At 35.2% G+C, this 12,891-nt stretch overlaps 1 protein-coding gene across 2 annotated transcripts in view; it reads right to left on the reverse strand.

The window, feature by feature from the left end:
- pld1b (phospholipase D1b) overlaps positions 1–12,891 on the reverse strand; it is a 41,704-nt gene that overhangs the window by 26,053 nt on the left and 2,760 nt on the right. Inside the window, exons 2-9 of one of the 2 annotated variants that reach the window (XM_059326805.1) lie at positions 6,604–6,777; positions 5,281–5,444; positions 3,649–3,791; positions 2,806–2,914; positions 2,638–2,703; positions 2,487–2,545; positions 1,737–1,829; positions 395–547 (exon numbers count right to left, since the gene is read on the reverse strand). In XM_059326805.1, the coding sequence (XP_059182788.1) occupies positions 395–547; positions 1,737–1,829; positions 2,487–2,545; positions 2,638–2,703; positions 2,806–2,914; positions 3,649–3,791; positions 5,281–5,444; positions 6,604–6,745 (929 nt within the window). In that variant the 5' untranslated portion in view covers positions 6,746–6,777. Of the gene's footprint in view, positions 1–394; positions 548–1,736; positions 1,830–2,486; positions 2,546–2,637; positions 2,704–2,805; positions 2,915–3,648; positions 3,792–5,280; positions 5,445–6,603; positions 7,232–12,891 lie in introns of those variants that run through there. The other variant, XM_059326806.1, reaches the window with a different exon arrangement.

Raw genomic sequence — 12,891 nt, forward strand, 5'->3', positions numbered from 1 at the left:
CTTCCCCAGAATGATTTTTAAATGCTCGAAAGACATCAGAGCAAACATTAACTTGCTGTGGTCGGCCATGTTTTCCGAGGTTGAGCAATGAAACGCATTTACCTCGGAAATCGGAATTTCCAACTCGGATCTTTCCGATTTCCGAGAGCAATCGAACGCAGCATAACTACAACATGTTGCTGATCTGTAAAAAGTCTGAATTCTTGCTTTGTTAGGTCTGTCTGCAAGACGACAAGCTAACAACTTTTAAGATGCTCGTTTTCTGAATGGAGTTTGGGACGACCAGGGTTAAACTCTGCAGGAGATGCATCAGGATCACAATCACGACTGGGTTGATTGAAATAAACGAGTCTACGAGCCACTTGAAGCTGCAGCTGTACACACAGACACACACCTGGACAGACTGTCGATCCGGATGCCGTGTTTGGTCTCTGTGTCTTTGGAGTCCATCTTGATGCAGAACTCTTTGTCGAACAGCATGACGAAGGAGATGGCGCCCGAGTCGGGCTTCATGTAGAGCAGGAACGAGTCCTTCACCACCAGCCAGCTGCACACAAACACAACACAACTTTCACTTTTCTAACGCAGAGAAAGTGCCCAGAAATCCCAGAATCACAATGTTTAAAAACATAATTCAAAGGAACAAAGTCACACTTGAACTTTAAAGTTTCTCAGTAACATTAAGAGGACACGTTTGAGTATTAACCCATAAGAACCCAGAGCCAAATATCCTTAAAGGAAAGTTATGGAGGATATACCACAGAACCACATAGAATACATTTATCATGTTTTTTCAAAAATTCTACCCCTAACTGTCAAAGATCTGTGATGTGACATAAACGTTACATTGGGCGTTTATGGTATTTATGTTTATGATATTTCTTATTTTAAAATATAAAAAATAGACATATTTTCTGCTTTCAGAAACACAAATTTGCCTTTTTCTTTGCATCTCCACAACATTTATTAAAATTGTGACATAACAACTAATTATTTTTCAGATTTGTTCTTAAGTAGCATAATAATAATAATAATAAATAAAAACAAATAACCATTTGCCTTTTTGTTTGCATCTCCATAATTTATAAACCGTATATAGGCCATTTAGAATGGTAAATACATAATTTATTAATGTTTAACTAACTAAATAATTTATAAATGGCATATAGATGGTATATTAATGTAAGTTTATAGTTACTTTAACATTAACAAACAATTAAATTATAATTAATAGCTTTAGTTGCACTGATTATAACATTTTTAACATCATATTAAGTATGTTAATGATTTTTAAATGATTCATATACCTTTAAGAAATTGGTTGAAAACATTTACAGTTAAATATGTATAGCACTTTGTAAATGGTTAATACTTGGTTTATAAACCAACTATAAACATAATTTAATTGGTTATTGTAAAGTGTTACCTTAATTTGTTCAGGAAATATGGTCAGAACAAGTTAAATGCAACACAGGACAAACTATTAACGGATTAGAATTGTTAAATGGGTTTAAATTTAGCCTCGTAAAAAAAATAAGATTTTTGAAATTAGCTACTTTTTCACATTTCTGTTTCCAGTCACACACACACATTTTTGAGAAGTCATTTATACGTCACTTAGGGATTTAATGAGTTAATGTGAAGCATAAAGCTGAATATGGGAGAGTGTCACCATAGGTTCTTATGGGTTAAATGTAATGAGTTCATAGATCTCAGCAGTGATCAGAACTACGGACCGTTTGGACCAGCGGTAGCACATCTTGCTCCGACCGCAGCAGTTCATCCCGGGGATCCGATGGCCGCCGGATCTCTTCAGCACCATTCCTTCTCTGAAAGACAAGAGACACAAGCCTCAAGAACAGGTTGAAGTTCACACACACGTTGATTGGATTGTGCAAACTTTAGGGCATCCTCGTCCCGAGGGAGAATATCACGGGAGAGGTTTCTGATGGTGCTTTGGAAAAGATAAATGCAAACTTGCTTCATAGCTGCCTCTTGGCCAGGGCTCCCTTGAAAAAGAGGTTCTTAATCTCAATGGGATATTCCCTGGTTAAATAAAGGTTAAATAAAAAAAAATAAAATTAAATAAAAAAATAAAAAAATAAATATCCTCAAACCTCAAAAAAGAGAAAGTTGTGTTGTGTTTTTAAACTGATGGCTTTCTGAAATCAGTTTTTTTAGATGACTAATGTGATCAGGTGACTGGGTTAATTGTGAATTTGGCCAAAACTACTTTTCTACTACTTATTCTTACTTTTAAATGTAGTTTTTGGTGTTTTTCTTAATTTTTAAAAACATTTTTTTTCAATTTTTAATTTATTTTTTTCATTTTATAATTTGTGTTCATTTAAAAAAAATGTTATTTAATGTTTTATAATAATAATAATAATCATAATAATAATCATAATCATAATTATCATAATTATTATTATTATTATTATTATTTTGGTGCTTTTCTTAAATTTTGTAACAAGTGTTGTTCTTACAGGCCTTTTGGTCCCAGATCGTGGATAAACGACAGCTGGCTGGCATCAATGAACTCCATCTGAAAGTGAGAAAAAAGTGTTTTTATTAAAATCTTTGTCTGTTTTGTTATTTTCCAGGTTTTTAAGCTCAGAAATTCCGATATATTTTTACCGTTGCGTGATAGTTCCTGTACATCGGCATCTTCAGCAGGTTATTCAAGTAATCTTCCAGTTGTCTCTGCAACAAACACACACGGGAGAAATATCAGCACGATTTAAAATAAACACAGTGAGACAACAGGAGAGAGTGAAAGGTGCCAGGTGTTAGTTGGTTAGTTACCCTGCGGCTGGAGACCTGCTCCTCTCGGCCCAGCTCGTCTCCTCCTCCTCGGGGCAGGTTGGGCATCTGCCTCACTCCTTCTGCCGCCGTCTGCCTCTTCACCGTGTGACTGAAACACAACACAACAAAAGTGTTTACACATACTCCAGTATGTGTAAAAACATGCATACATGGGCAAAATAAAATATATATATATATATATATATATACAGTATTATGCAAAATCCTGTTTTGATAATGGACGCTTTTATTTTGAAAGGACGAAAAGAGACTTCCTGTCTGAAACGAACTCAGTGAGATTAAACAGTAAAGAAAACGTCGAGGAGTTCAATGTTTTTTAGATTTAGCCCCTGAAGAGGCATGAGGTTAGTTTTCACAGTAATCTTCATATTTAAATGTGTTTTGTGTTTAAATAAGTTTTTGGATCAAATTAAACTCAGTATAATTAATCCTCTTGTATTTCTGTGTGTTTTATTTTTTTTACTATTTATGTTTTTATTGATTTCATCATGTATTTGTTTATTTACGGATTTATTTCAGGATTTATTTTTTATTTTTTCTCCAATATATTTATTGTCTTTTTCTCATAATACAATGTCCCATCAGAAACATTCAATAACAACTTAACAGTTTGGGACTGGAAATACTTATATTGATTCTGTGTGTTTTATAATTGTTATTGCAACTTTAAGTTTGTAAACTGGAGCTTTACCCAACTTAATTCTCAGCTCATTGGTTTATTGACGTACAGGTCGATTAGAAATTCAACGTGGTCGACCAGATTCTCAACGACAGATTCTAAATCGATCATGGATTAATTATCCCTAGTAGGGAGGTTTGTACCTGCGTGTGGGCAGCGGCAGCCTCATGAAGGTCTTGTAGGTCCTCAGCTCTCTGTGGAGGTCCATGAAGTGCTTCTCCTTCCTCTTCACCAGCCACGTGAACTCTCCGTGTTTCAGCTCGATCTTAAACACCGCCGGCAGCGACTGGACACAGAGCAGCAGCACACCAGACAGAGAGACACAGAGAGACGGAGACATTTAAATGACCCCGTCATCATAACACGGGTTGGAAAAATGGAAGATAACTTCTTCTACGCTTCATTTTAAGCAACATGATCTCACAGAAATCCGTGAAATAGCCACGGAATCGCTCAAATTTCCGTGAAACTGACACGGATTTTGCTACAATGCAAGTTAATGACAGTCATATCCCGCGGCTATTCCAACATACAAAGTGATTATGTACATTCACTGAGTGAAGATTTAGAAAATAAAACATATATTTCTTGCTAGAAATGTGATCAAAATCCATTTTTATGCAGAAACTAAGTCAAAATATTGATTTTTCACTAAAAATGAGAGAACTGTCCGCCATGTTTTTTGTTCTGACCGCCGGGACCTTGAAAGTCACGTGACTTGGAACAAACCAATAGCCACGGGATATGACTGTCATTAACTTGCATTGTAGCGAAATCCGTGTCAGTTTCACGGAAATTTGAGCGATTCCGTGGCTATTTCACGGATTTCTGTGAAACCAGGTTGATTTTAAGATGAAGTGCATTTTGAATAGAATGCACTTATTTATTAATTAATATTACAGTTTTTGATTTGACATTTTACAAAGGAAATGTTTATTTACACGTCTTTATTGTGTTTGGAAAAAAAAAATGTAATTGTGTAATTATCAGACCGCCAATACATTTTTCCTCTAGCGCACCCCCTACCAGCATGTTACGCACCCCCAGGGGTCCACGCACCACACTTTTGGAATCCCTGCAATAGATGAACCTGAGGACATTTACACTACCAAAGTTGGTAGCAACTTTGAGTCTAAATGTTTCAACAACAAAAAAAATGCCAAATGCAGAAGAGCCTTAAACTTGCTGCAATTTTTGTTCAACATGGCTTGAAATATTATAACATTTCCCAACTGATCTGCTTCCTGCCTCCTGAGCCTGTCATCATCCTCTTTGCTCTTAAAAGTGGAAGTTTGTGCATAACTTGTTGCATTATATTGAAACTGTGTTTCAGATTCATTCAAATGCGATTATTAAAAGTGACACAGGTAGAGTTATGCTGCGCTCTCACAGGATCCCAGTCAGAATGAGCCAGGTGTCTGTAATAACTGGTAACAGGTGATGTCTGTTTCTGTAATAACTGGTAACAGGTGATGTCTGTTTCTGTAATAACTGGTAACAGGTGATGTCTGTTTCTGTAATAACTGGTAACAGGTGGTGTCTGTTTCTGTAATAACTGGTAACAGGTGATGTCTGTTTCTGTAATAACTGGTAACAGGTGATGTCTGTTTCTGTAATAACTGGTAACAGGTGATGTCTGTTTCTGTAATAACTGGTAACAGGTGATGTCTGTTTCTGTAATAACTGGTAACAGGTGATGTCTGTTTCTGTAATAACTGGTAACAGGTGACGTCTGTTTCTGTAATAACTGGTAACAGGTGGTGTCTGTTGGTCACCTTGTTGACGCTCCTCTGCGAGGTGACGTAGAAGCGGTCCTGAGCCGCCGTGAAGCGCTCCACCTCCAGGATCTTGGCGGTGATGGGAGACGACAGGAAGACTTTGGCCTCGGACTCCTTGAAGCCCACCGTGTGGTAGATGACGGAGAACGGCAAGCGCTCGGCTAAAGAACAGACACAGGAGATGTTTTTAGACATTTTAAACCATTTAGACATTTTGGGATAATTTCAGACATTAATAGACATCGTTAGACATTGTTAGATATTTTCAGATATTGCTACATTTTTTTTGACATTTTAAAACATTTTTAGAGAAAGACATTTTAGATATATATATATATTTTTTTTATATTTTTTTAGAATTTCTTTTATTTTTTAGACATTTTTTTGTACGAATTTTGTTTTTGTTTTATTTATAATTTATGTTAATTTTTTTAATGTTATTTAATGTTTTTTATTATTTATTTATTTTCTTAAATTTTTTACCTTTTTTTTTAAGGTTTTTTCTTTTTTAATTTTCTCACTCAGGTATGGATACTTGCCGGAATTTATACGTTTTAATTATTAACTGTAAATTCTATTTTCAATTTCCTGACAAATAAGTTGTGTATAATTCAAATATACCTTTATAATAAAGATTTTGTACATTAATAATAATGATGGGGTTTTTTTTTGGATAACCAGGAGTTGAGACAAAGATGAGTTGTTTCTCTTCATTTAAATGTTTCAGTAAAAGCGTCTTAAAATACAACAGATCAGTTTAACGTTCCAACATTATATCGCTCCTCTTGAATTTGTATTCAGTGAGATTTTTTGAGAGTTTTACAGTGTTTAAAATGTATTTCCATCTCCCGTTTAGCACATTAACTTGAAAGTTTTATCAAATGTTGGTGTTTCCATCAAGCTTTTTTCATGCAAATCTTCAAATTGTGCACAGAAGTTTTCTTTTAATTGTAATATGAAATTAGAATTATATAATATTAAAAATATTGTATGATGTGAGATTTCAAAAGGCTTTTATTTTGGAATGATGCATCAAAATGTCCTCAAATCAGGCACGGGACACCCTTGGGATGTCCACCTGAAGTGGAATGAGTCTCTGATTATGGACAGTTTTGTTTTTTATCATAATCTGAAATTAGAGGAAAAATAGCAGATTATCTGAGATTTCAAAAGGCTTTTATTTTGAAATTATACATCAGAATGTCTTGAAATCAGCTGAGGGACATCCTGAGGAAGTGGAATGAACGTGTCTTCTGCCTCCAGACGTCAGATGAACGTAGTTTATAAAGTGTAGTGTTTGTGAAGTGTGTAGGAGCAGACCTGGGGTGGGCTCGTCCGTCGTGTCGTACTCTCCGTCCTCCAGGTCGAGCTCGCGGGTGTCCAGTTTCTCCATGATGCCGGTCATATCGTTGGCCACCAGCTCCAGGGTGCTGGAGGTCGCGTTGTCGGACTGCCGCAACATGGCTAGCACTCAGTCTGGAGCCCGGGGCTCACCTGGAGACACAGGTAGGGGGGAGGAGAAAGGGTTAAAACTAGGGCCGGGACTTTAACGCATTTTAATCGCACTTATTTTTGAACCGCGGAACGTTTCTCACTGGATGAGTTTCCGGTGGACCGATTATACTGGAGCACCAACTAGCGTTCATGAGTTCAGACAACAACAAACCACAGTGAACATGAAGGAAGAAGCTGAAGAGCATGGTTGTGTTGCTATGCAACAAGGAATTCACATATCACCGCAGCACATCCAGCCTCAAGTATCACCTCAATGCTAAACGTATAGCAGCTAGCGGCTAGTGTGCTAGCTAGCGTGGACGTTAGCCCGAAAAAACAATAAACAATATTTTTGTTGCTTAAGCTTATGTATTCAGTCATTATTCAATGGTATACTAAAAATCCATGTGAAAAAAATTACTTCTCACTGTTCTCAGGTCAAATATTTATATGCGATTAATTTCAATTAATTAATTACAAAGCCTCTAATTAATTAGATTAATTTTTTTAAACGAGTCCCGGCCCTAGTTAAAACAAATCTTTTTTTAATTTTCCTGAGAGTTTCCCAGTCAACACGGGATATTTCAGGCTTCCTGAACCACCTGAAGCGGCTCCTTTCAGCAGCAGTTCCTCTCTGATCTACCTCCAAGTCTGACAGTAGAACAGTAGAAGAAAGGACAGTTCACCCCAAAATAAAAATAAAATACATAGTTTTTCTTCTGACCTGTAGAGCTGTTTATCAGTCTAGAGTGTTAGAAATATCAGCCATAGAAAGAAAATAGTTCCTACAAGAAACCGCTCACATCAAAGTCTGTAGATCATCTTGAGTTACTGGCTCATGATCTCTGGAAAAACACATTGTTGTTGTTTTGATTGAGAGAAAATTACGTATTGTGCCTTTACTTCTTCAGGCAGACTTTTCTGCCATTCACCTGTATCTATTACTCTTTTAATATTTTACTAATGTTTTAATTTATTAGTAGGTTGACAGACAGACAGACAGACAGAGATTTGACTGATTGACTTCCTTTCTTGTAATTTTGACTTTTTTTCCCTGGTAATTCTACTTTTTTCTGGTATTTTTAACTTTTTCTGCTTTTGTCTTGTGATTTTGAATATTTCTTGTAATTTTGACTATTTTTGGTGAATTTGACTTTTTTCCCCCGGGAGTTTATACTTTTTTCTTCAATTTTGACTATTTTTCTGGTTATTTTGGAAGAAGCCTGCAGCTGTTTTCTCTGCAGTAATCTAAAGAACTGCTGCTGCCTGACTACTCTCTCTCTCTCTACGTCTCTCTGATGGACGTCTCCGTCTCTCAGCTCTTCATCTGTCTCCCCAGCTGCGTCTTCCTCTCTCACATCCCACAGACTTCAATCCAAACAGATTATTAACAGGAAGCAGCGGAGCTTTTCAACCACGTTCCTCAATGAAAGTGTTCATGTGTGTGTGAGTGGTAAAACAGGTCAAACTGCGTTGGCGTGTGTGTGTGTGTGTGTGTGTGTGTGTGTGTGTGTGTGTGTGTGTGTGTGTGTGTGTGGACTTGTGAATGAGGAGGATTAGCAGCAGGGATTTCCACATGAACTGACCCAGAAACATGAACGTGACGAGACAAAGACATTGTTAGAGATTTTTAGATATTTCTAGACATTATAAGACATTTTAAGATATTTTTTAGAAAGGTTTTAGACATTTTTTAGACATTTTAAGATATTTTTTTAGAAAAGTTTTAGACATTTTTTAGACATTGTTAGACATTTTAAGACATTTTTTTTAGATATTTCAAGACATTTTTAGATATTTTTTAGACATTTTAAGACAATTTTAGATGTTTTTTAGAAAAGTTTTAGACATTTTTTAAACATTGTAAGACATTGTTTGAGATTTTAATAATTTTTTTTTAGATATATTCAGACATTTTTAGATATTTTTTAGACATTTTTTAAATATTTTTTAGAAAGTTTTTAGACATTTCATAATTTATGTTCATTTTTTTTGTAAATTAGTGATTTTTTGGGGGGGGTTAATTTGTAAAAAAAAAAAAAATCTCGTTCATTTTTGCTTTTCTCTTGTTAATTTGTGTTTTTTATTTTTCTCATTATTTTTGTTTTTTTTCCCTGGTAAATTTGTTTTAGTTTTCTCTGGTCATTTTTTTTAAGGTTTCTCGTTAAGTTTTTTTGTTGCAAATTTGTGATTTTTATCCTGATACTTGAGTCACGATACGATATTATTGTGATTTTAAGCATTTTATGATATGGTGAGTATTGCGATACAATATATTGAGCTTTAACTGTTTAACTGCATTTTGTGTCCACAAAATAAAATTCGATCAAGAATCGTTTGTCCAATAAGAGATAATTCTCAGTGTATTCATCTCACTTCAGTCTTTTTATTTCTCCACAATGAGAGTCAAACCCACAGACTGACCAACAAAGTATCCAGTCAAACTGAACTGAACTGATATCAAACATGTTGGACGACAAACTTTCACCAACAACAAGCTTCACTGCTAAAAATGTTTCTGAATCAAACAGAAAAAAAAGTTTATGCCGCTGATATAATGATAATACAATGAATGACATTTAAAGGAGAAGAAAATTACTTTAAATTAGAAGAAAAATACAAAGAAATCAATTCAAATAAACTAATTTATGGCCTTGTGATCTAAAAAAAACCTGCATTCTGCAGACAGGACCTGCAGCTGGCTGTTAATCTTCTGTGTGCAGAGCCTTCAGTCTTTCTAAACTAACTTCTTAGAGATCAACTGTTTATATTGTGGTGGTGCAGAGAGTTCAGCTGTGGTCCGTCTGCTCTCACTTCCTCCTCCAGACGACAGCAGCACCACCAACCACAGATCACAAACCTCCAGCAGAGAGCTCAGCTGCAGCTTCACGACTCTTCATGAACCTGCTGCTTTAAAAAACTGCAACAAGAATCCTAAACTGCAGGGAAGAGTTTCCACTTTAAGTGCAGCGGTGGAAGAAGTATCCAGAATTAAACCTTTAGCTAAACCACAGTCTAAATACACAGTTTGGAGCAAGCCAGAAGTCATTTCTAATGAGGCGGAGAGCTCTGAGGGGCTTTAACTTCTCACATTACAGCAGTAGTTCTCAACCTTTTTGAGTTACGACCCCCAATTTAACATTGGGGGTCAATTTAACAATTTAACTGTTAGTCTTTCTGCTGGTAGACCTTGGGACCCCTGCTGCTGACCCAGTCTGGAGCTTTTCTTTGCAGCCATCACTCCATTTTTCCAGCATCAGTTACAGCTAGCTGCTAGCAAACTGCAGCTGCAGTAAAGCAACAACGCGCCAGTTTTTGTTTGTTTATTTTTTCCGCTGTGCTCACTGAACAGAGTCTCACAGTTCAGATCATACAAACTCAGTTGATACGACAAATTTTGGACAAATAATGAAGCAGACAACAACTAAAACATCTCCCTGTCTGAAATTATGTCATTTAATATTCATTTTGTGCATTCATATTTTTTCCAAAATGATTTGGCGACCCCCAGAAATCATCTCGCGACCCCAAGGTAGAGAATAGCTGCATTACAGGACCTTGCGAAAGTCTCAGGCACGTGTGAAAAAATGCCTTTAAAAAATGGAGCTGGTTCACTTTTTTTTTTATTGATAAAAATACACTATTAACATTTTTGAAAGCATTCTTACTTTGCACCATTTTTTGCACAGTACTGCATTTCATTTTCAATAATTGTAAAAAAAAATAAGAAAATAAGAAGCAAAGACTTGAGAAAAGTCTGAATATTAAAGTGGATTTTGTGTCTGAATGAAGCTTTCATGGCTTGGACTGACCTGACCGTCACCTGCAACACCACTGATTGTCTTTTTGACCACAAACCTCACGTGCATGTGATTACGTGTGATATTAAATGTAAATATTTAGATTCTTGAATAGTTACAACATCCACAAGTTCAGCAATCTCATCTATTATAGTGCAATAAATAATCACACTCTTGTGCAAAATCACACTGTGTAAACTTATTCTATTTCTCTTCTGAACCTCGTTTGTGTGCAGAATTCATTGCATATTTATTTATTCTACTTATCAGGTGAATGTTGGGAAAGAGCAAAGGAAATATAATCTATCGAGAGGAAACTAACATTCACAGCACGGCACTTCACAAACGGGTATGGTGCATTCAATAGCGTCGAAAACAGCTATGGTGCGTTCAAGAGCGTGGGACAAATGAAAACTTGCAGAGAAACAAGTTATTACTGAATGGAACTTTGTTCAATAAACAAGTTAACCATCATTAACAGTGTGGGCTTTAACAACAACAAATCTCACAATTTGTTTATTTTGGGTCTTGCTTCCCTGCAGAAACACATTAAGGACTCTAAAGTAGTTCACTGTGTTATTTTATATTTTCTACATTTGTTGTCCTGTTGAGTAAAAATTGTTTTTATGTTTTTCTATGTTAATTTTATTTGCTTTGTTATTTACTTCGTATGTTAATAAAATATTGAACTAATCTCTAGTTTCTTTAGTTTTCACTACAGATGCTTGAAAAAAGGCAGTTTAAAAACAATATAAAAAATGTGATAATAATCAAAATTGGATGATTTGAAAAAATAAATTGTGATTTTTTTTTTGCCATCTGTGAAATTTTACTCTTTTTGTACTGTACAATGACAATAAAGGCTTTCTATTTCCCTTTCTTATTCCTTAAAAGGCCGATCATCTCGCCGTAGGGTCCCGAGCCCTTTTAAACACCACCAGCTGAATGATATCTGATATTTAACATGCACATTTACATTTACAGTAAATGATATTGTCCTTACCCTGCAGCGCACTGTGACCTGCTGACATTCAGCTGGTTTCTCAGTGCAAACTCAAACAAATCAGATGCAAACGCAGTAACTGTTACTGTGCTGCCATGACAAACACACACAAACACACACAAACACACACAAACACACACAAACACACGGTGAACAGAGCGGAGAATGCAAAGCATCTACAACCTCAGAGCCCGTTTGTTCAAACAGAAATGTGTGTGAAAGTCCCACAACGGATGCTGGTGGGAGCGACAATGCAGAGAAATGAAAATCAGATGGAATAAAAGCAAACAAGGGAAGACTTATTATAGTGATATATATATATATGACTTAATATAGTGATTATATAGAAGACAACAGGTCTCTGCTAGTGATTCTGGTATATTTTCCAGATATTTTCCAGGAATTTACTGTCTAATTTTAAAGGGATTTTCTCAGGGGTTTTTTTGCACACACCATGAATAAATAAATAAATAAACAAATAAATAAGTAAGTAAGTAACTTTTTATTACAAATATTAACCATTAAATGGATGCTAAAATCTGCAAATTAATTGATTGTTTTTTACAGTATTATTTAATTACTTAATGGTCTTTAGTGTTAAATTACAGTGAATTCATACACTCATATTTATGAATGTAAAATTAAGGCAATTTTCTATTTTTCTTTCAATAAAAATTTAAATTTATGTAATTTCTTTAAAAAAAAAATAGTGAAAAATAAGTCATAATTAAGTGAAAAAACGTTTTTTTTTTAAATATCTTTAAATTCAGATATTTACTGCAATTTTCTGTTTTCTTACAATAAAATGTTTTTAAAATAAATCGTAAAAACAAATAAGTCATAATTAGGTAAAAATATTTTAAAAATACTTTTAAATTCAGATATTTACTGTATTTTAAAATAAATGATCTGTAAAATAAGTTACGCTTGTTTACTGTTATTTGACTGTTTTTACAGGGTTTTAAAAAAAATGTTTATATTATTTTTACAGTGTAGCAGCTTCAGTCACACTCGCTGTAACATGCCCACGGCCCGTCCTTTGTCTGAGAGAAAACAATGTTATCAGCACTAAAAACACACAGAAATATAAACTGAACCCATTTCTCCACATTGGAAAACAAACAGAATTTAAAGAGCTGGAACTTGTGAGCGGTTTCACCACTCTAATGCTTTTTTTCACTTCCCATTCAGGAGCTTTTTGTTCACTTTCAATGAGGAATTCAAAGCTGACATGTTTATATTTGAAGCCCTGCTGCTGCTGAGACAGTTACTGTTTTATATGAGGAACAGTGTTCAGCCTTCTGAGTGCAG

Source organism: Centropristis striata, chromosome 23 (genome assembly GCF_030273125.1).
Source record: "Centropristis striata isolate RG_2023a ecotype Rhode Island chromosome 23, C.striata_1.0, whole genome shotgun sequence".
Taxonomy (NCBI): domain Eukaryota; kingdom Metazoa; phylum Chordata; class Actinopteri; order Perciformes; family Serranidae; genus Centropristis; species Centropristis striata.